General features: G+C 43.8%; 1 protein-coding gene across 1 annotated transcript in view; it reads left to right on the forward strand.

Annotated features, from left to right (window-relative positions):
* The window catches only part of pkd1a (polycystic kidney disease 1a), a 228,555-nt gene that overhangs the window by 170,866 nt on the left and 32,137 nt on the right, over positions 1 to 25,552 (forward strand). The window contains 6 exon segments of the mRNA XM_084318240.1: positions 14,524 to 14,573; positions 14,983 to 15,200; positions 15,520 to 15,598; positions 15,736 to 15,851; positions 17,302 to 17,504; positions 19,868 to 20,062. Coding sequence (XP_084174366.1) covers positions 14,524 to 14,573; positions 14,983 to 15,200; positions 15,520 to 15,598; positions 15,736 to 15,851; positions 17,302 to 17,504; positions 19,868 to 20,062 — 861 coding nt within the window.

A 25,552-nucleotide genomic window follows, 5' to 3' on the forward strand; every position in this document is an offset into this window, starting at 1 on the left:
ACAAGACAAAAACCAAGACAGACAAGACATTTCCTCCTCCCCCTCCCCAGAGACCGCCGGACCCCCCCGATCAAGCGCCCCAACCCCGCTCAGCCGCACACTGCGGTCTTTACCTTCTCAGCTGCTGCGAACCACAGGTCAATTCCAGCCTGCCCTACCCCGATCACCCGGGCCGTGGATATCTCAAGATAAATCACATCCAATAGAGTTAGGGACCAGTTAATCATTGTAAGCTTCTCAGGCTCCTTCCATCTCATTGCTATTAGCTTCTTCGCTGCTGTGACGCCCGCTAGGACAACCCTTTTCAGTTGTACGGACGCGGGTAGTGTCGTTATATCGTTCAGGAGTAGCGTAACAGCTGTGAATGGGATAGTTAAGCCACACAGATCTGAAAGTTTGTCCGTTATTGACCTCCAGAAGCGGGCCACTGGTGGGCAATCCCAATACATATGCATATAAGTGCCAGTGGCCTTTTGAGAGCACAAAGTGCACCGAGAGTCGGTTATCAGTCCCATAGCAAATAGCTTCCTAGGTGTAAGATAGGTCCTATGAATATAATTAAAATTAATTTGCTGGTGATTGGGGTTGCGGGAAGATAATGCCACATTTGCCCAAACATCATCCCAGTCAAACTCGGGGTCCAACTCCGGTATATCCACACGCCAGATTGTATCCAATGATAAATTTTTATACGTGGATTGAATTAAGAGCGTATAAAAGTCGGAGACAAACCCTCTGGATGTCGTCCTGTCCACTATGAGCCTGAGGAAGGGGTGTGGGTGCAAGGCTTGAGCCCACGGTACGCCATGCGCCCTCAGTGCTGACCTTAGTTGAAGGTAAAGAAAGAAGGACTCGCCGGGTAGATCATAAAATTCTCTTAAGTCCTGAAACGCACGGAGGCCGTTCTTATCATAAATATCCTCCAGAGTATGCACTCCCCTCCTTTGCCATTGAGGAATATTAACCGGCTTGTGTCCAACAAGTAATTGCTGGTTATTAAAAATTGGAGAGTCCAGGTGCCAAGGGCATTTAACCCCACACGACCTCTGTACATTACGCCACGTTTGGATCACGTGAGTTATGATCGGTCCATACCTCAGCCGGCATTTCGCAATAGAGACAGTGGAGTACACTACATCCTGTAATCTTAGCGGAGACACCGCCGCCGCTTCTAAGGAGCGCCACGATACAGCCTCTACAGGGTCTAGCCAGCACATCAAAGGTCTCAGTGAAAAGGACCAGAAATACAGTTTAAAATCAGGGATTGCGAGGCCCCCATCTTGTTTCCTACGTTGAGTAGTAGCCCTTTTGATTCTCGGGCGTTTGTTATTCCAGACAAACTTAGATACCATCGATTGTACCTTGCGCCAGTGGTCTATTGGAGGGGGCAGGGGGAGCATTGAGCTAATAAAATTTATCCTAGGCAGGATGTTCATTTTGATTATGGAAGCCCGGGCTTGTAAGGAGTTAGGAAGGGACGACCACCTGTCTAGATCCTGGCGTATTTTATCATAAGTACCCGTGAAGTTGTACTTAGTAGTTTGGTTCAGCGTGGGGAATATCTCTATGCCCAGGTATTTGAAATGTTCTACTATGGGGATATCAGCTGGTAGTCGTACCGCCTTGGCCAGTTCATTAAGAGGTAGGCAGGCTGATTTGTTCCAGTTAATCTTAAAACCTGACAATTTACCAAAGTCGTCGATTATCCTCAATAATTTTGTGGCCGACCGGGAGGGGTCGTCCATGAAAATCAGCAGGTCATCCGCATAGAGAGCAATTTTGTGTGGAGTATTGTTGACCATTATGGGGACGATGTCCTCCGATTGCCTAATAAATTGGGCCAAAGGTTCGAGGGAAAGCGCGAACAGTCCCGGGCTCAGAGGGCAACCCTGTCTAGAAGATCTGGAGACTGGAAAGAGTGTGGAACAGTTTTTGCCTGTCAGTATCATCGCAGACGGCGAGGCATACAGGACTTTAATCATATGAATAAAACTCTTTCCAAGACCCATGACCTCAAGTACCTTCCACAGATATGACCACTCAAGTCTGTCAAACGCCTTCATGGCATCCAAAGACAGAACTGTGGATGGAGTTGTATTGTCTTTACTGTTATCGATTACATGCAACAGCCTCCTAAGATTATCTGCAGCCAGACGCCCCGGGATAAAACCAGTTTGATCGCAGTGTACCAATACAGACATAAATCTCTGCAGGCGACGGGCCAGCACCTTGGCAAACACCTTTAAATCGGCCCCGAGAAGACTCAAGGGTCTATAGCTACCACAATCATTGGGATCTTTGTCCTTTTTGAGAAGTAAAGAAATCAACGCCATATTGACATCTCTTGAGAACTCCCCTTGTTCGATAGCGTAATTGATCATATCGAGCATCAATGGACCCAGTTGGTCCCAGAAAGCTAAATACACTTCGGGTGGAATACCATCCCAGCCTGGCGCCTTACCCCTCTGCATTTCAACAATAGTCTCCCTCAATTCTACGAGAGTAATCGGTCTCCCCAGTTCCTTGGCCTCTTCCTCAGAAATGTGGGGTATCTCAAGCCCGCCAATGAACGATTCAAATCTAGAGTCATCCAGATTACCCTCTGAGCTATATAACTGTGAGTAAAACTCTTTAAAAGTGTCATTGATCTTTTTCGAATCAGTAGTGACTGCACCCTGGCTCGTCCTAATCGAGGGGATATCTGAGAAATGATCATTTGATCGTATTTTCATTGCCAATAGATGGCTAGGTCTGGAGCCGTGAAAATAGTAATTTTGTCTTGTCCTATGTATCAAAAACTCAGACTGTTGTTTAAGTATGGAGTTTATTTCTTTTTTGACTATCTTACGTTGTGTGTTTAGTCGTTCATTATAGTCAGTTTGCAAGGATGCGTATAGGTCCGCATATAATGATTCCAGTCCTTCTAGCTTTTTTGACCGGGATTTTCGCAAATTGGAGGCAAATAGTGTGACATGACCCCTGATGAATCCTTTCAATGCGTTCCACAGGACCCTAGGGTCTTCTACTGTGCCAACGTTGATCTGCAAAAATTCAGCTAGTTTACTCCTGAACTCAGAACAGAAGTCATCGTTCTTTAGCAAGGTCGAATTAAAACGCCATCTGGGAGCTCTTGCGGAGAGCCTGCCAAAGGTTGCCGTAAGGAAAATCCCCTTGTGGTCTGAGAGAGCCAAGGGAACCAATGAGACATCTAAACTATCAAACATATTAGGGGACGCGAATGCATAGTCAATTCGAGAGAAGCTTTTGTGTCTGGCTGACAGGTGAGAGTAATCTCTGAGGGTGGGGTTGCATAAGCGCCAGAGGTCTGAGAGCCCCGTGTCTTTGGCCCACATCCTGAGGGCCTTAGAGGCCCGTTTCTGGTCGCTCGTTTCAGAGGGCCCAGACCTATCCATCTCCGCATCCCAGCACGCATTAAAATCGCCACCCACAATGAGAGCGTATCCATTAAGTTCCAACATATTCTTCGTGATTGTATTATAGAACGCTGAATCAAATGTGTTAGGAGCATACAATGCTATTATAGCCATCTTCCTATGCAAGAATTCAACTTTTGCTATAGTAATCCTTCCCTCCGTGTCCGACCATACATCCAAGATTTTGATATCAAGGTTACGTCTTGTAACTATGACTACTCCTTTCGTCTTATCATCGGCTGAGGATGCGGAGATAACGTGATATTGCCGATTTGCCAGTCTTGACACGTCACCTACCATTAAATGCGTCTCACTAAGGAGAGCAAGGTCAATATTTCTCCTCTTCAATAGCCAAAGGACACTGGCACGCTTGTGTGGGGCGTTAAGCCCTCCTGCGTTCCAAATTAAAATATTCAATTTAGCCATGGTCGAGCTTGTATAAGTGCGTAGAGAACATACCCGTGCAGCCAGGCTGAGTACAGAGGTGCCGATCCCGGCGGGCCCGGACGGTCAATCCCAGGAGTTCAGAGGAGGAACACTTACACATATATAAGACAACAGTACATAGAACACATAAAAATACCACCCCAGCTACAACCCCCCCTCCTTCTACTCTAAACCCTAACCCACCCGTCCTACTATAAGTTCCTCTATACCCACTCTCCAATCCCCACCCTATGCCCCACCCACTGAGGATGGTCATCTTCCTATCACTTCCCACTAGAGACATGGATCAATAAGACGCTTCCCACTCCCACCCCCCTCTAGATAAACCCCTGAGTAAACCCCCACTAGTCCAATAAACACAAATAATAATAAAATAAAATTCAATAAAGATATCGGTCGAAAACCACCTGAGCCCTGGCCCCAACATGAGAAAACCATAATGGTAAAAATAGCCATTATTAAATAATAACTCCGCATCAACCTGCAGCCCTCTATTTCGGAATCTGCGCTTCAACATCACATTGTTATAGCCCAAAAAGGTATAGGAAAATTCAATACAAAATTAAATTAAAGCATCCCAGCCGATAGTCTAAGGCAGGTTCGGGTCACAGGTTAATTGTGCAAAATTGTGTGAACAGTGTCAATTAAACAATGACAAAAAAAAGGAGGAAGGGAAAAAAAAGGGTTATGGTCAAAGTGCACCCCTTTAGCCGTCCCTCTGATCAGGCACAACGGCTGAAATGACCCAACCTATGTAAGATTAGAATTAAACACAATCATTCATTAATCAATCCGGGGATGGTAATAGGCAACACCTGACACCACCTGTCATCATACATTGTTTCAATAAAGATATCGGTCGGAGCAGTTAGTCCAAGGTAGGATCGAATCACATTTAAATTGCTCATTCAAATGCCATTAAAACATATAGGAAAATTCAATACAAAATTAAATTAAAGCATCCCAGCCGATAGTCCAAGGCAGGTTCGGGTCACAGGTTAATTGCTCATTCAATTGCCCTTAAAACAGCGACACTAATTATTATATAATTACTCAGCATCAACCTGTAACCATCTACCCTGGAGTCTGCATATTAATGTATCAACGTTATAGCATAAGTGCCTCACGGAAAATTCAAAACAAAATTAAGGCTTGTCAGTAGTTAGTCCAAGGTAGAACCGGATCACATTTAAATCGCGCATATAGATGACATAAAAACAGCGACAGTAGGAAAGAAAAAAGAAAGGAAGAGAGGGTAATGGCTAGAGTGCAAGCCATATAACCATATAGCCATTAAGTGCAAGCCATACCCGACCCAACCTGTTATCAAATATTGTTTATGCATATTCAACCGACCTTGGCATCTACTTTGGATCACCAAAGCTCAAAACAACCCTCCATAGATATCAAGCAACAGACTCGGGTGTCTTCGCGAGATATTCCTTCGCTTTAGCCAACGACCAAAACAAACGCTGACCACCGACCTTCTCCAACACAGATAGTTTCGCGGGAGCGAATAACGTGGGCCTCAGGCCTAGTCTCCATAGCTTAGTCAGGACCACCTTGTACTCGGCTCTCTGAGCTTGAACCTCCGGTGTAAAGTCCTCGAAAATGGCCACTTTGTGATCGCCAAACCTCAGAGTACCCCTTCTGGTACGAGCCGACCGCATGATGATTTCTCTCTGTTGGAGTCTGTTCAGCTTGACTATGATGGGCCTCGGTTCTTTGTTCACGCCGGGAGAAAACCTGCCCGCTCTGTAAGCCGACTCACAGATAGGAGGCGAGGGGAGGACGTCCGTCCCTAGTATCTTCTGCAGCAGTTCGGGCATGGTCTCAGAGAGACGGCCTTCACCGCTGGTCTCCGGTACTCCAACAATCCTGACGTTGTGGCGTCTATCCCGGGACTGCATCTCCTCCATCGCCGACTGTAGTTTGTTGACTTCAGCCTGCCTAGCCAGCAGGGCGGATTCAAGACCCGCCATCTTCTCACACTGTGATGATACCTCCGTCGTTAGCATGGCTAGTTCGTTAGCATTAGCCGATGAGGCAGCGTGAATCGTCTCCATCTTGTCTGTCAGCGGGACTATCGCCAGCCGTATTTCTTCTGATATCTCACGACGGAGGCTGATACAGAAATCCGCCAGCACTTGCTTCTGTGCTTCAGCGATGCGTGCCTCAGAGTCTGCGTGTACTTTCTTCTGTGCTTCAGCGATGCGTGTCTCAGAGTCTGCGTGTAGCTTGGTCATGACCAAGAGCACAGCTTCGCTTAACTCCCCGACAGCGGGAGACGGTACGGCCATGCTCGGCGGTGTCGGTGTCGTGCCTAACTCTTTCATGGCTCTGGTTTCCACCCCCGCCATCGTAGAAAGTCGAAAAAAGTTGATGAATGTATACTAAACACGACGACCTAGCAAACAGATAAAAAACAAATAAAAATAAAATAAAGACTAATGGGGAGAAACGTATATTCAGCACGGTAGAAGGGAGCTCATGTGAAAACACGTCTACTCCATGATCGCTCAGCTCCGCCCCCCCATCCAACCTTATTTCTATACAATAAACACACATTAATCGAAGATTTATTGAAAAAACCATCCGCCAGAAAAAGTAGTTCCCACAACTCCATGTGGAAGCAGCTTGAAGTGCATCCAACCAAACTAACACATCCAACTGTGTATTATTGGAATGATTGAGAGAAGTTGCCTCATGTGGAAGCAGCTTGAAGTGCATCCAACCAACTAACACATCCAACTGTGTATTATTGGAATGATTGATTGAAAATTTTATTACCAGATGCAGAATATAAAGTAGGTAAAACAAATTAAAACGTTTTCTTTGCCCTATAGGAAAAAAACGTTTTCTTCGCCCTATTTTTTTATTTATTTCTTTTAGCCTAAACTTAACCAGTTGGAAACCAGGGGTACAGTAATAAAATTAGCAATCAACCAATCAATCAATTCAATAGACCATGCTCACTTAAAACAGCGCTGCTTCTCTCTCAGTCTGACTCCCCCGCTGTTGCAGACAGGAGTGTGTGTGTGTGTGTGTGCGTGTGTGTGTGTGTGTGTGTGTGTGTGTGTCACCGTGTGTGTGTGTATGTGTGTGTGTGTGTGTGTGTGTGTGTATGTGTGTGTGTGTGTTTGTGGGTACGCCAGCGTCGGACAGTGTGTGAGAGAGAACGCTGCAGTCAGTAGAAAGTAGGAAGGAAGAAATTTAAATCAATCAATTAATCTATCAATCAATCCGCGATTTTTCTTTTGTTCTAGATTGAGTCAAGACCCATCAATTACATCATCCAACATTGTTTAAAGGACTAACACATTCCCCTTGACAGAATCGCTTCATATTTAGTCGTTATGGTGCTTTCAACATAACCATTTGTTGTCCGCGATCTTGTTTTCTCCCGGAGTGAGCCGGGGAGGGTTATGTGATTCGGTTGTGGGCGGGTCCTGAGCCCAGGACCGTGGATTGTTGCCAATAAAGACGTGTGAATGGCCAATCAGAATCGAGAAATTTGCATGCCGTTGTATAAAGGACCATAGCACCTTACAGGGAATGTAGGCAAGGATTTAATCACACTGAAGATTAGTGTCATTAGCACATAGTCTTCATTTACAAATCCGGTTTTCCCTGTTGTCCATAGGTTCAGATTAGGGATGCTCGATATTGGCTTTTTTACGATACCGATATACCGATATTGTCCAACTCTTAATTTCCGATACCGATATCAACCGATACCGATATATATGCAGGGTTTCCCCTCCCAAAAAACGGAATAATTTCAGGTAATTAACATTACATATCTCTTGTCGTGTAATTAACACATTATGCATACTTTGACAATAAATAAAATAATACTTTGTTCTTACTTGCTTGCCTGGGTAAATAAAGGTTAAATAAATGTAATTGAAAACCGGTACCAATATTTTCCGATATCAAATTTGTATGCCAATATCGGCCGATAATATCGGTAGGCCGATAATATTGGACATCCATAGTTCAGATTCATTATTCATCCATACTTTACAACATAAAGGAGTGCAATTCTTATGGTCACTTGTATACGTCCTGGATGGAGGGAAAATAAGTGTAAATATTTGACTGGCCTTCTGATGATCACTGAACACTGATGTCTCCCTGGCAAATTAGCTAAATACCTTCTATGCATGGTTTGAGGCTGTAAATTACAACAACAGCCTACAGGCCACTGCAATGGAGAGTAGAGCCACTGCCGATGAAGCCTCAGCCACTGCCGATGAAGCCTCAGTGTTCAGGTTAACAGAGCATGAGGTGAAAGTGAATACCAGGAAGGCAGCAGAACTAGACGGCATCCCCGGTCGCGTCCTAAAAGTCTGTGCCGACCAACTGGCCCCGGTATTCACTGACATATTCAACCTGTCCTTAGAAGTCAGTCTGTAATCCCCACCCCAAAGCATAAAGTGCTTTGAGAAGCTAGGGCGACATCTGTTCCTCCCTCAACACCCTGGATCCCCTGCATATCACCCCAACAGGTCCACGGAGGACACCATAGCCCATGTGCTGCACACGGCAGCATCACACCTGGACGCTTGTATCCTTCCGGCAAGCAACAAGCCCTTCCGCGTTGCTCTGATTGGCCAGCGATCTACGCTCGTTTCCCCCCTACGCCTGCGCGAGCGCGCATGCGCATGAGGCTACATAAAGCCCTCAGGCAAGCCCCCACGCAGGTTAATAATAATAAATGGGTATCGCAGAACACGCCATATTAGCAACGCTCGCACACACGCAGGTTAATAATAATAAGCGTGTATCGCAGAACACGCCATATTAGCATGATAATACCTAGCTGCATCAGATAATACCTACCTGCATCAATATACGCCGCGCTATATAGTCCAACGCCTAACTAACTAAGATGGACAATCACTGCTATTGAAATAACGTTCATCTCCGTGAGCCTTCAGAGCTGCTCTATAGAAGAAAAAGGAGTTTTTCATTGTTCAAGAGTGGATATATGTTGCAGAACATGCCTGTTAATTACCTTTTAAATATCTGTTATGTGGTTAGTATGTATGTTTTTTGAATAAATGCCCAGTCTTGTGCTTTGTCACCAGTGCCACCTGTCAATCTGTTCTGTTATTGGTCCATGATGGCAATAAGTTGATGATTTTTACAGCCTGGTGGGCGAGATTATGCATGACCAACCTGTGATCTAAATATTACCTATGTGTTGATGGAATCACGTCAATATAGAGAGTAGTGACGAATGCATAATTTACACTTGTGCCAATTGCGTGCGTTTGTCTAAGTATTATTATTCTAAGTATTATTATTATTATTATCTACCGCCGCGGCGGCAAAACCTATTAATATTACCTATGTATTGATGGAATCACGTCAATATAGAGAGTAGTGACGAATGCATAATTTACACTTGTGCCAATTGCGTGCGTTTGTCTAAGTATTATTATTCTAAGTATTATTATTATTATCTACCGCCGCGGCGGCAAAACCTATTAATATTACCTATGTGTTGATGGAATCACGTCAATATAGAGAGTAGTGACGAATGCATAATTTACACTTGTGCCAATTGCGTGCGTTTGTCTAAGTATTATTATTATTATTATTATTATTATTATTATTATTATTATTATTATTATTATTATTATTATCTACCGCCGCGGCGGCAAAACCTATTAAAACCTGCTTGTGTGTGAGCGTGTGGGCGTGTGCCGGCAAAAACAAAATGCGCATGCGCGCGTTACCGGCGTAGGGGGGAAACGAGCGTAGAAGATCGCTGGCCAATCAGAGCAACGCGGAAGGGCTTGTTGCTTGCCGGAAGGATACAATGCCGGAGAATGCTATTTATTGACTACAGCTCAGCATTCAAAACCATAGTCCCCTCCAAGCTTGTAGTCAAGCTCAGAGACCTGGGCTTGAACTTGGGGGTGGGTGGGTCTTGGACTTCAAAATGGCCAGTGGGTCTTGGACTTCCTGACAGGAAGACCCCACGTGGTGAGAGCAGGCAACTGCACCTCCTCATCCATCACTCTCAACACAGGGGCCCCCCAGGGCTGTGTTCTGAGCCCCCTCCTCTACTCGCTTTACACACATGACTGTGTGGCAAAACACAACAGCAACACAATCATCAAGTTTGCTGATGACACAGCTGTGGTGGGCCTGATCTCTGCATACGACGAGAGGGCCTACCTGGGAGAGGTAGAGAATCTGGCGCTGTGGTGCCGGGAGAACAGCCTCTCCCTGAACGTCAGCTAAACGAAAGAGATGATTGTGGATTTTAGGAGGTCAGAGGCTAGGGACTACAGCCCCCTCAGCATCGAACTGGCACTGGTTGAGAGAGTGAACAGTAAGTACCTCGGAGTCCACATATCCGAGGACTTGACACGGACCACACACATCGACAGTGTAATAAAGAAGGCATGGCAGGGCCTCTACTTCCTTAGGCGCCTAAGGAAGTTCAAAGTGAGTCAGAAGATCCTTAAGAACTTCTACTCATGCACAATAGAGAGCATCCTGACTGGTAACATCACCTCCTGGTTTGGGAATAGCACCGCACACGGCCGCAGCAGACTGCAGAGAGTGGCTCGATCAGCCGAACGCACAATTGGAGGTGGGCTTTCCACTCTCCAGGACTTTTATACCAAGCGTTGCAGGGCCAAGGCTAAGAGAATAACCAAAGACTCTAGCCACCCAAACAACTGCCTCTTTGCACTGCTGCGGTCAGGCAAGCACTACCGGAGTCTCATGGCCAGTACAAAGAGACTCAGGGCGTTTTCTCATTAGGAATGGGTGCTCCGCTCCGTCCTCACTCCATCCTCGAGTGCGAACCCCCCCTCTCCCCCCTCTGGTTTGCGTACACACTACAATATCATGTTTTGTTCCCAAGCACAATTGAGGAGAGCAACTCTCTATAGTCTATATTTCTGAATGAACCAAAACAGAAATTTTTGCTGTACCTCGGGAAGTAATGTACCAGCTAAACCTACACGATGGGTTAGATACAGGCGGGATTTTGGATACTTTTCCTATGCTAAAAACATTATGGCCATGCCGCGTGCTAACCACATAGATTACAGACAGATAGACAAAACATATAACGAACGACGTAAAAGATAATATGCATATATACTTGATCGCGATAGTCCCGCTGAACACAACTAGTCACATTGATAAGCCGCGCGCTAAAAACATAGGTTTTGGCCATGTACGCAGCACGTTAAAAACACAATGGATCACAGACAGATCAGACACTGAAAAGTCATGAGAATATGGATGCTAAAACTTTACTTACCGATTGGCAGGCTAGTTGATGGACTAACGTCAGGCTGCGTTACTGGAAGTAGTAATAGTGCGATGGGTTGAACAACAACTGCATCAAACCACGGAAATGTGTCCTTGTCATCAGATGAGCTGCCTGATTTGCGCACTGCATCCCGTACTTTAAGATATTGAAGCCTCATCTTCTTCACTTTTAGCTCGACATTGTTTACTGATCTGTTGTACCCATGCATGCACGCAAATACTCACCAAATTGTCCATAAATATTGTCGTTTTTGTGGGTATTGTGCAGTTGTTGCTGTATGTTTTTATCTGCCCAGAATTCAAGCAAGCATGAAAGGCATTACAGGTTTGCTTGCACACCACGCGCTGTTCCGACGTCGGGGACGCTGGTTCTAGTGGTTCGCACCCGAAACCACCTTTTCAAGCAGTCCCGGCTTGGAGCAAATCAGCGTCCCCGGCAGTGGTGCAGTGGTGGTAGGACGGGGTAAGACGGCGTCCTAGTAGTTCGCTGAGCAGAAGTGCGCGCAATCGCGCACAGATGTGCACGCGCGCACACAAAAATGTTCACAATTGTCACTGGACTCGTCGCGCCGTGCGCCAAGTACCCGGCCGGCACTTATCACCTAGACTTTGCATAATAATAGGATACCGATAGCATAACAACGAGAAGAGCCAAACCAAAATACAAGTCCTGTACCAATTGGTGGGGGTTTGCTTGATCTGTGGTCCCGACTGGAAGGATGAGACATTAAGTTGTGCTTCAGTCTGAAGGAAACTGTCCTTCTGTAAACTAAGTTACATTGTTAATTTAGTTTGTATTTACTTTTCTAGTTTAAGTGAATTCAATTAAAGAAATTGTAACTACAATTACATTTAAAACATTGTTATGCATAATAATCATCTGTTCTGTGCGCAAGCGAGGGAACATGTATGCGCGTGCGCGGGAGCGCGCGTGCACGTGGCGTCTGGGCAGTTCCCATATTACGACTGCACCACTGGTCCCCGGTGATGGGGGGAGCATTCTCATCACACTTATTTTGGTGCGATCGTGCTTGGATTCGACCCCGGATGGCTAGTGTGAAACCCCCCTCAGAAGGAGCTTCTATCCCCAGGCCATCAGAATGCTCAATGACTCTATGTAACATCATCAACCCATCCATCTACACTCATTGTACACACATCCACATGCACACACTCACTTTAAACAAACACTCACTTTAGACACTTTAACACTACATTATATATAGAGATTTGCACTACATTCATACCTCATTTGCATTTGCACCTTGCCTTAAAAAGTGTTTGTACCTCATTGTCTGCATTTGTACCTCATTGTCTGCATTTTTACTTCATTGTACTTAGATTGTACTTACAGTAGGTTGTACTTTAGTTTGTATATTGTATATTGTACTTACTTTTTTACTGTATGAAGCACATTCTCAGGGGCTCATACAGAACCAACCATTTCACTGTAATGTACATGTACCTTATACGTGACAAATAAAAAACAAACTTGAAACTTGATTTGTCTGTGCACTAGACCGGACATGAGAGCTGCCTGGGCCCCGTTCCCCGTACCTGGCTAACTGAGTTAGCCGGATAATTTTCAGCATAGCTTGACTTAAGCCGGACCTTTCCGTTCCCCGAAGTCGGATTTTCTAAATCACCATGGTAACAGATCAGAAAGTTTGAACCTGGTCCGGAGCAGGGTTAAGTTCAGTTAGCTGGATGAACCATGGCCACGCCCTCGCAAAGAAATGCCAGCTCGCTTCCTGAAATATTTCTCACAGTCTAGATCCCATTATACCATTCTAAATTATGTTTTTGTGCTTCGTTTTCCTAGAGGGGGCTTTTGAAATTTATAATAATAGAACTAAATGCTGATAATAAATCATATTCAGCCTATAGATTTACTTTGTCCTAAATAAAATAATGCACGTCATATACGGCGCTCGGAGTCGCGATACACGCTGCATGTGGTTATTTTAATAACGGCGCATTGCAAATGTGAATCCCGCAGGGATATTTTTAATGAATGAAACCTATCGGCCGTTTGGCTCTGATTAGTTTCATATATTCTCCGCTGTAGATTTGCTTAACGGAGCGCCCGGATTGTGTTTCATTCAAGCATAAAATTGAAGTGTCTATGCGTGGATTGTGGTTTTTGTGGATTATGAATTACGAGGAATCTGAGGATTGTTGAATTGTATCATCACTCACACGTTATTGTGATATTGTAACTGGGATTAAAATGTCTGATGAGATGCGCTGTTTGACGGATTTGAGCAATTGAATGAGCCGTTGACGTCACATTAATGCATTTGAGAATAAAGAGATAAAACTTCATTCAAAAGAGAAATATTCGAAACACGGGTCTCTTGTGCATTGAGGGATACCCAATGGATATATCCCGTCTGGCACAGTGGTGCAACGGCTAGTGCTCACTCCTGTCAAGCGGATGACCCTAGTTCGAAACCCCGCGTTTCCAATATAATTTTTTTGGAATATAATATTAATGAATATACGCAAAAGTAGCCTAGTTTTAAGTTAAAATATTATAAATCTACATGCATTGAGGATGTCATTCTTTATATAGCTCTCAAAGTGCACCAAATTGAAGCATTTACATTGCAAAAAGAAAAACAAAGAATAGAAAAAGGGGGGATTCGAACGCGGGTCGTCCGCGTGAAAGGCATAAGGACCAACCATCACACCATGGTGCCAGATAAATAAAACATCCACCATACATCGATCAATGGACAAGAGAGCCGTATCCTTATTCTGAAAGAGTTGAACTAATTATTTTCGCTAGCAAGATCTCATTTGATTATTCAATCCATAAGCCTACTGCCAGCAGGCACGTTTAAAGAAATATAATCTGATTGATTGGGGTAATGAGGGACTTAAAATTAGCCTATAGATTATGCATTTAACTTGTCGGCGAGGCTATTGAGCCGTACTGCATTGTACCCATTCTGCAATCTGTTAATAAAGTTTTAGATCAATCAATCAATCAATGCCGTTAGAAAATCAGGATTTCTGCGATCGACACCTGCTGTCTTTTCAGCTGAAGCGGCCGCGCGCAATTATCCTGAGTCTCAAGTCTGGTTCAAATGAACGAGACTGAATCAGCGTTCGAGGAACAGGAAAATCCCGGATTCAAACATCGGGTTAATTGAATCTGGATAATGGGACTCTTGATCGATTTAGTTGAACCAGGTACGGGGAATAGGGCCCACTGGTCTGTTTAATAAAAGAGAAACGGTCAAGTCAAACAATGTGAAGAACTTCATCCCTGGTGAACTCATTAGTGCCCTAACACCCCCCCCCCCCTCCCCTGTCTCCCTCCTCTTCTCAGACCAACTCAGAAGAGACCAACGTGGATCTGCCCACTCCTTCCACCAAAAGGTGAGTCACGCGGTTGCTTTGGCGATGGTTGATATTTCCCATTAGGCAATAGTTTCCTGCCGAGGAGAAAATTCAGAGTTTGATTAAAAACGAATGGAGGGAGTGAGGATGGAGAAGAGAGAGAGAGAGAGAGAGAGAGAGAGAGAGAATTAAATCATGTTTACTAGACGGTGTGAGTATTTCTCTTTATAGTGATTTCCTATATCTTAAATAATGTTTAGTAAAACACGTTCTCTATGTTCTCAAATAACTCGATATAGGCCAAACCAATACCAATACCACTATAGACACATTATTCTTTGTGCAAGGTCCTAAGGAACTCCACAAAATGTCCTAAATAACCCACGTCTATGCATTCATTCCAAGACACGTCTGTGTGTCTTTAAACATGTCTCTTTCCCGTCTGCAGTGTGGAGAGCTGGGACGGGGACGAACAGGAGGAGACGGAGGACAGGGATTGGCCGGAGCTGTTGAGTGATGTGTCCGTGGTGGGTGGAGCAGGGCTGGGGGCGGGACTGCCGAGGCTGAAAAGGGGTCAGGGGAGCAGGCACCTGGGTGTGGAAATACCTCTATACCCCGACGACGAGGAAGGGACCGGCCAGCGCAACAAGTACTTTACCTCTTCAGGTAAGGGCAGCTCTGGGAATACAGTGTGTCTCTCAAACCAAGGGCCGGGGATGGGACTCGTCCCGTCATGTTAAAATTGAACTGGGTACGTCAGCTAGCCACAACATGCCACAAATGTAAATGGTCAGAACATGCCAGCTTTGTGTCTCGCATTAAACAGATGCTTTCGCTTTTCTTTCTCAATCTCCCGACCACACACACACACACACACACACACACACACACACACACACACACACACACACACACACACACACACACACACACACACACACACACACACACACACACACACACACACACACACACACACACACAGATGAGGACCTGATCAAACATATCCTGACTGATGGACAGAACTTCTTCCCCCAAGCAGATGAAAGTGAGATGGCTGACCTGTAAGTTGAATCTCGTTTGATACAAAATATGGAATTATTAGCCATCTTTTAATACAATACATAGAATTCACAGCCTGAGTTTATGAAATGTAAGGGATCCTGCAAAAATGTTTCCTGTGTGTGTGTTTTTTTTCCAGGTCCAGTATATTTGGAGATAAGACAGAAGTGATTCTCCTGCAGAAGCTGAATGAGCCCCTGCCACCAGGATCTATGAGAAGAGACCCACCTAAAACTGCCTTCACCTCTAACACAGGTGTGTGTGTGTGTGTGTGTGTGTGTTTGTGTGTGTGTGCGTGCGTGCGTGCGTGCGTGCGTGCGTGCGTGTAATATATACCTGTCCTAGCTTATAAGTGTTTCCTCTTCCCGAAGATTTAATTAGCCGTAATTTCACGCTCCTCTCATTTCCTCGTTGAGTGTGTGATTGCTTTGATGACACTCTCTCTCCCCAAGAGACTTCAAGAGCGTTCTTGGTAAATCCATAGGCATCACTACATTGCAGGCTGTTTTCTAACACGTTTAAGGTCAGGGTTAGGATCACCATAGTTATGGTTAAGGTTAGGGTAAGGACTTACTCATGGCCCATGGGCCAAATCCGTCCCGCCTGGCATTTTCATCCGGCCCCCAGACAGAATTAGCTTATCAGTTCATTTTGGCCCACTGCCTCTCAATTAAACTGGCCTGTGATGGAAATCAAGCGCACCTCGCGCAAATATCCCAACTTTTCAAGCAAACGCAGAGAGCATTATCTGCACCCGCATCATGTTTTTATTGAATAAAATGCATCAATCTGCTTTCGTGGACCGTGCGTGCATGCGTGTGTGTGTGTGTGTGTGTGTGTAGGCTGACTGTTTGCGTTAAGGTTATCTCCTGGTCACGCTAACAAATTGGTGCCTGAAGAAATCAATTTACACATTGGACCAGTAAGGTGCTACAGAAAGCAGAGTCCATGTATGTAAACAAGGAGGTACATACGCAGAGAGACATGTTAACATGTCCAAGAGATAATTCTGGGTAGGTGTCTTCTATATAAGTCTATGGTTTATCACCATAACGTTCACGTTTGCTAAAATTAAATCTAAAACGATAAGCTATGCTCAACAAAATGGCCAGGGGTAATTAGTAAACCGACTAAAACTCATATTTACACCAGTATGGTACTTTAAAAAGAATTCAAGGAGAATTGTCGTCGCAGTCCTGGTGCCACGGTGATGGACCTTCTGAACTGCTCCCTAAAGAACTGTGGTTGTTTGGTTGGTGTTGTCTTGACCTTGTTCAATACATAGGCTGTTTGTGTATGTGTGTGTCTCAGTGGTCAGTGGATGACAAAAATTAAGTTTCCTGCCCTAAGTTACAAATGAATACATGCATTTGTATTCTGTACATGCATTTGGATAACTGGTGTGTGTGTGTGTCCATGTGTGTATGTGTTGAAAACCTCAGTCCTATATTTAATTTCCCTGGTGAACAGCAGAATAATCTTCATAGCCACGTGCGTTATCTACTGAACATAATGAACATGCAAACGCTATTTTACAAATGTATGTGATGCCAAATGTAAAATTCAAAAGCTCCTCCTATAATTGCATTTGACTTCTATTTTCTGCTTTCTCCTTTATCGTCCCATCATCCTACCCTCTGTCCTTCCTGTCTATCTCTGTCATCTCCTCCCTTTCCTTGCATTCATCACTACACCACCCCACCAGTTGTGACTGACGTGTGTCGTCTGAGACGCTTCCCTCCTTGGTGTGGACGTGCTGCCCTATGGGGGAGCTGGGCAGGGATCGCTCTGGCCAATGGCCTATCAATGTGGGCGGGACATGGCTTCAGCCAGGGTGTGGCCATGATGTGGCTCATTTCCTGTTTTGCCAGTCTCCTGGGCTCCTGTCTCCTGTTGGAGCCCATCAAGGTACACACACACACACACACACACACACACGCACGGACGCACGCACGCACGCACACACACATACACTTGTTTAGAGCATCCCACCTGTGTGTGTGTGCAGTGTGTGGATATTGTGCATTTGTCTATGCCTGGGCCATCTAATCTGTCATGATGTGATCTGTCCTTGTGTCCATGACTGTATTGTGCCCTGTATCCCTATAGTATGTCCTACTATGTGCTTTTGTTTGTGTTTTTATTCTAATGTTATTTATCTCACTTATATTCTGTTTGTATTGCTAACCCTTTTTTACATAGGCTTTTAGCCTGTACCTTCTGGCAGGGGACTACCAATGGAAATGAGCCTTTTGGCAAAAATTGGGTGCAATTACGTTTTTTAAATGTTTATTAACACATTCAGAGCCACGCCCCTTTGACCATAATAGGGCTACCGTGCCAATAAGGAAGTCAATGGGAGGTCGGGGAAATTTGCGAAGGCTTAAACTATATCTTAAATTATGGCTATGGGTCTAAAACACCTCTCGCTTATCAATGACTTGCTTGCAGTCAACATGTACGAAACAGATTATTTTTTCATTGGTACATTTCCGCTTTATACCGTTTTGAATACGAGTATAGTTTTGGAGAGTTCTAGTAATTCCAGAGAAATTCCGCGATAATAGCTCTTTAGTGGAATACACAAAACACGTTGTCATTTTTCGGCTGATTTATGAATCGTTTTCAAATAAACGCTAGATTATCGATAGTATGTGTACTTATGCACGCTAGAGAAGCGGGCTGAAAAATCGATTATCCATGCCGTGCTTAGCGCTAACGTTAAGCACACACACACACACGTTGTGATCGCTGTGAAAAAAACATCTGATTAACCCAAAACTGGTAAAATAGAGTCCTTACCTCATATCAGATTTTCTGCAAAAAGATTCATCCAATTCCTGATCGCCATTCCAAATATTGATCGCCCTTCTCGAGCTCAGACCCATTCCCAATGATAACGTCAGGCTGGATGGATGAAAAATTTATGGATATCGCTAATAAAAGAAATAACGATTAAAAAACGAGTTTTCTCGTGCCTTGGCACTCAACGCATGGCAAGTTAAGCCGACTAATCTCGTCGTTGGCACTCAATGTGTTAATGTACGCTGTCTCCCTTGAACAAATAAAGTAAACCTAAACCTAAACCTACTGTTAAATAATTACTAAATTCCACGTAGTGATTCTCCATAATACTGCAGGAGACACACTGATACATTTCACTACACAGCACAGCCCTCCCCCTTCACTCACTCTCACTGTCACACACACACACCTACACACACACACACACACATACCCTTGCACTCACCGGCACTAGATAAACCGGATCACATAAATTAACAAGATGCCACAAGCCGAATAAAATACGACTAGGTCATCCAGTGGTCACATAGTCCAGTCTCCATTAATCACAGATCGTTATCATAGAGACACACATACACAAACTTACACGTAAATGTGCGTTACATGCACTCATGCACGGCGGACATACTGACTGACCAATACACACAGACACAGCGTGCACGCAGGACGACCACCACAACCACACTGGTCGATTGAGGGACCAATAAAACACCCTGACAGAGAAGAGACTTCACTTCTTTAACTTCTTCTGCTTGGACTGACTGGACTGGACGGACGAGACTGCTGCACAATGACTTGACTTTTATCCTTCCTTTTATATACTCAACCGGCCGGTTGTAACAATCTAGATTTTTCAAATTGTACCTTGCTATACATTGCTTGTTAAACTTTTTATAATAAATACCTTCAAAAGTGTTTCATCTCTTATATTTTTAAGTATCGTTTACAACTTTCACGTTTGAGTCTAAAACGTGACACCACACACGTTCACATTGCTGTTTGATCCCCTGTCCTCACAGCGCTGCCGACAGGGTGCCTATGTGGACCAACCTGACAGGATGGAAACTAGCTAACATTACCTAGATACTGTGATCCAACACCACAGACAGGTGCTTGTCAAATTCACATTTGCTCTTGTAAAACCAAAACCGTGCACATTAGAGACCATCAGACATGCCTTTAAATCCCACACACATACTGTGCAAACGCGTGTTTAAACTCCAGAATGGGTTTAAACTCTTGCTTCTCCAAAGTTTCCTCCTTCATCCATCATTCACATTCTGACACTGAGACATGCACACTCGTGTGGAAATTCCAGAATCCGTTGGTTCCCCAAAGCCTGGTCCTTCATCCATCATTCATATACAGACACATGCTTTTAAATCCCACACAGCTTCACATGCTGTTTCAATTCCAGAACTGATTGCTTCTCCTAAAGTCTCATCCTTGCTATGGCCACCCCCCAGGTGTTGTGTGAGGCGCTCTACTATGCGGTGTGGGTGCGTCGGCTGCGTCCGGAGGACCAGGACGTGCTGGTGGACGTGCCCCGGGTGGAGAGGGTGGTCCAGCGGGTGCCCAGGGTCCGTCCACCCCAGGGCTTTGCCCTGTCCCAGGCCCGGCAGCAGGCCCGCAAGGTCCACATGCTGCACACCATGCTGAAGGTGAGGAAGAGATGCCCAGACACACACACACACACACACACACACACACACACACACACACACACACCATGCTGAAGGTGAGGAAGAGATGCCCAGACACACACACACACACACACACACACACACACACACACACACACACACACACACACCATGCTGAAGGTGAGGAAGAGATGCCCAGACACACACACACACACACACACACACACACACACACACCACACACACACACACACACACACCATGCTGAAGGTGAGGAAGAGATGCCCAGACACACACACACACACACACACCATGCTGAAGGTGAGGAAGAGATGCCCAGACTTCCGGTTACGCTACAACATGTAGCACACGCATTTTGCAATTGCTCCGCTCCCACTAACGCTAATTTCGTTTAAAAACATTATTTGGACAGTAAAGAAAGAGAATAGACCACATCGTATGTATTGTTAAGACCCTCTACTAACCATATCAAAAGACAATATGGTTAAAGGTGGAAAGAAGGCAGAGAAAATAACTACGGCAACTTCAACGGCGCAGGACGTAAAAATACGAGATAGACGCGTCCGAACCGTCGCTGGTTCTGAGCCGACGGCGACAAGCTCCGAGGAGGAGAAGGAAGAGGACAACGTACCGGGATCATCGATTACGGTCCCCGAAAGAGAGTCAATAGAGACCAACATAAAAGAAGGTACAGATTCAAGCTCCGTGAGAGGGAGAGCAGCCAGATTTATGGATTCCAACGTCACTGCATCTATCTACCATTTGCCGTCAACTGAAGTAAGCAGAAATCCACCCGATTTCAACACATTGTCTAACCTGATGGTAGAACAGTCTAACATGATGAAAAAACAGTTAGAACAGTCTAACCAGATGAAAGAACAGATGGTAGAACAGTCTAACCTGATGAAAGAACAGATGGTAGAACAGTCTAACCTGATGAAAGAACAGATTACACACATCAAGGCGCTCGAGGCAAACGTCGAGGCTAAATTCGATCGCATCGAGGCTAAATTCGATCACATCGATGAGAAATTAGAAGAAGTCAAGAAAGCGTTCGATGCACAGTCAGAGCGAATCACGACAGTGGAGATTTCGGTGACAGAAAACACAAAAGCAGTCAAGGCGAACGAAGATATCATGACAGTGATGGGAGAAGAGATGGAAAAAGTTAAAGATGAATACCGGAGGGAAATAAAATTGCTTAAAAACGAAGTGATGGAGAGGCAACTAGAAACCCATCGTTACCACAGGCGGAATAACATCCGCATAGTGGGGCTTGATGAATCAGTGAACTGCGATGACATCAACTTTCCAAACGAGTTATCAAAGATTTTGAATAACTCCGATCCAAACAAAGTGCCAGAAGTGGAACAAGTTTACAGAATTGGTTCCCAGGGGCAAAATATCAACGGGCCGAGAGTCATCATTGTCACTCTGCGGAAAACTACAACAAGGGATGAAATCATCAAATATGCTCGCAACCAACGTGGGAAGCTGAAGTATGGTGATAAACCAATATTTATCTACGAAGATTTGAGCAGAGAGGCCATCATCCGACGTCAACCATACAAAGTTGTGATGCAAAAGCTGTACACAGCCGGCCACAAGCCAAGGCTAGCATATCCGGCGCTGTTATCATTCTTGGACAATAACGGCCGCAGGTCAGGTCCATTTACACCCTTTGATGCTGAGGATTTCCTGATTCAAAATGCAGCAAATAACCCAAAGCATGACGGAAATGCCGGAATCAGTTAAGCCTCTCTCTAAATATATACCAGTGTAGGAATGACTTTATTGTGTTCATCAATGAGGTCATTCCACCAGTGTTGGAATAACATTGCTGTGTTCATCAAAGTAGCAAACGATATGCAAGTCGTCTATAACAATGTTTACTGTGTATAATACGATTCATAATACATTATAATTTCAGTCTCTGGTCTCTGAGGGGACAAATAAATATCAATGCAAAAAGATCTATCTGGAATATTCTGGGTTTATCGCTCAAATGCCCTGGGTCTCTTAGATCATTCTGGAATGTAAAAGAGTCTAGGCACTAGTATATTCTACAACCTTCTAGAATATAAGGCACCATGACAACGAAGTAAAATAGTCTAGGCACTAATATATTCTACAACCTTCTAGAATATAAGGCACCATGACAACGAAGCATACAACTCTAACAATAACATTCGGTGTGCATACACATAGCATATATAAATCAAATGAAGTGCAATCAGCCCTTAATAATACTTTAAAATTATCCACACATAAACGTATGGGCACAGCAAGGTTATTCTAACAATTTAAGTAATCACTCCATTAAAGGCACATTGAAGCGCTAAAAGGCGCTGCTTTTCTATCTTATATAATCAGTTAAATCGGTTCTAGTGGCTTCTCCACGTTGATAATTATTTATCTCTTATTCATTATCTATATCTTTCCATTGATTTTTATTTTATTAAATTTTTTCTTCTCATCACCCTATATTTTTTAAATATAATTTAACTTACATTGTTCTTTTCCAATGTTCTTCACATTAAGGTGTCAATATTACTATATATTTTTTAAATATATTGTAACTTACATTATTCTTTTCCAATGTTCTTCACATTAAGTGTCAATACTGATCTACAATCTTTTCCTTTTTTTTTTCCCTCACACGTTGGTGGAGGGTTCAAAGGAATATGTCGATAAAGGTTTATTCTCTTTTTATTTTATTTTTTATTTTTATCTTTAGGTTATTTATCACAATACTTCATTACAGTAAGGGAAGGTGCAAGACCAAAAGCGACATTCTATTGCAATAGAATGGAAATGTTAGATCCTATGGCAATGAGCATAGGAAAATTAGGATTACAATGCTCAGGTTGGGCAATCCGGTGGACCATGGGAGAAAGTCAATCGCGGAGGATGTGTTCTTGGAACACAGGCATGTTCGACTTTCTGGGAGAGGGGAAAATAGGGGATTTTTATTTGTATATATATATGTTTTTAAGCTCAGCTCTCAACGGGACCTCATTAATTGGATGTGCATCTATTGTAGCTTCATACTCCAGAAACATTACCAAAAACTACACGAAAACATGCATAGACTATGGCTAGTTTGAATATAATGGTATGGAACACCGGTGGGATAAACAAACAACACAAGCGCAAAAGCGTGCTTACACTGATGAAAAAAGAACATGTGGACGTGGCACTATTAAGCGAAACGCACATTTTAGAGGGAGACATAAATACGTTAGCGGATAACATATACCATAATATTGGTCACTCTTCTTTTGCTACGAGAACTAGAGGGGTAGCCATAGTCGTCAGACGCAAATTAAATATCGAATTGAAAGGGGTATGGTCGGATGCTGAGGGGCGCATAACTATAGCTAGGATTATACACAATAACAGGAAAATTGCATTGGCAGCGGTATATGCCCCGAATTTGTACGAAGTGGGTTTCTTCACTTCACTAACAGGAGAAATGTTAAACCATCCCGAGTACTCATACATAATAGGTGCGGATTTTAATGCCATTTGGAACCCAAGGATGGACAAAACTTACCTTTCCTTCTCCAGCGAACAAAAGAATTCATCTAAAGCATTAAAAGATTGGTCGAAATCAACAGGAGTAACTGATTTATGGCGTTCACTTAACCCCATGACCCGCAAGTACTCCTGTCGTTCGGCGAGACACAACACACTATCCAGAATTGATTACGTCTTTGCATCCCCGAGAATATTTGATAAATACGAAGTGGAAATGACACCCAATGCGCTATCAGATCACTGCTACTTAATCCTGAAAGCAACATTTGGTACATTATCTACCCGGGCCCCAAGATGGCGTTTTAATTCGATGCTGCTTAACAACAAGGAATTCATTACACAAATTAAAGAAGCTCTCACAGTATTCCTACAAGTTAATGCTAACTCGGTGCAAGATCCCAGAATATTATGGATGTCGGTAAAGAGTATGATCAAGGATTTCTCGGATAGATTTACCTCCATATTGCGCAAAAATCAAAACACAAAACTGTCTGAAAAAGAAACGCTTTACTCAACGCTTTTTAATTCTTTAAAATACAACAACTCTACTAGACTAGATAACCAAGTTAACATTCTAAAGACCGAGATCAAAGCAATGTACAGACAAAAATCGGAATTGCAAATACGCAGCACTAGACAACAGCAGTACTTCCAAGGTTCTAAACCTAGTCACCTTTTAGCCATGCGACTAAGAATTAATGCAAAATTTGCAGATATAACTGCCATTAGGAAACAACAAGCTCTAGTAACAGAACCCAAAATAATAAACGATACATTCAAAGAATTCTACTCCGATTTATATAACTCAGAAACGACCTTTGATCAAGACAAATTAGACACATATCTTAATCAAATTACTCTCCCTAAACTTACAGATGAAGACGCTAAACAGTTAGAAGTACCGATCACATTAGAAGAACTCAAGAAGGCCATATCCGGAATGAAAAACGGCAAAGCTCCGGGAATTGACGGTATCCCATCAGAAATGTACATTTCTTGCTGGGACATATTTGGACCCTTATTACTAAATATGATCTTATACTCAGTCAAAGAGGGAAGCTTCATCGAACACCAAAATACCGCACTCATTTCAGTTCTTCACAAAAAAGACAAAGACCCCACTGAATGCGGTAGTTACCGTCCTTTAAGCCTCCTCGGAACCGATGTCAAACTGTACTCTAAGATATTAGCCATCAGATTGCAAAAGCATATGACGTCTTTAGTTCATACGGACCAAACAGGCTTCATAAAAGGTCGCCTGATCAATGATAACATAAGGCGAATACTGCACGTACTAGATACAGACAAAGAGGACATCACACCTAAGGCGATACTATCCCTGGATGCTATGAAAGCATTTGACAGGTTGGAATGGTCGTTTCTATGGGCAGTATTGGAAAGGATGGGGTTAGGAAAAGGTTTCATTGATATGATTAAAGTACTATACAAGGACCCATCGGCCATGATTACAACAGGCACAATCATCTCCAAAACCTTTCCGGTATCACGCTCTGCCAGACAGGGTTGCCCTCTTAGTCCCGGACTATTCAATTTATCATTAGAGCCTTTAGCACAATATATAAGACAATCCCAATCCATAGAACCAATCGTAATCAAGGGCACACAACAAAAAATTAGTTTATATGCGGACGACGTAATATTGTTCATGCAAAACCCCAACACCACATTGCCTCATCTGCTCAAGTTGATTGAGAACTTTGGTGATTTATCGGGATTTAAGATAAATTGGCCGAAGTCGGCTTTCCTTCCACTTAACACCCCTGCAAAAAAAGATATAACCCTCCCAGGTGCGATACCGATGGTAAAACATTTCAGATGCTTGGGAGTGGAAATATTCCCCACCATAAGACAAACGGTGAAGCACAATTACACAAAAATACAGAACAAAATCAAGGACGACCTGGACAGGTGGGCAAAACTTAAAAA

The sequence above is a fragment of the Notolepis coatsorum genome (genome assembly GCF_963971535.1).
Source record: "Notolepis coatsorum genome assembly, chromosome: 7".
NCBI lineage: Eukaryota > Metazoa > Chordata > Actinopteri > Aulopiformes > Paralepididae > Notolepis > Notolepis coatsorum.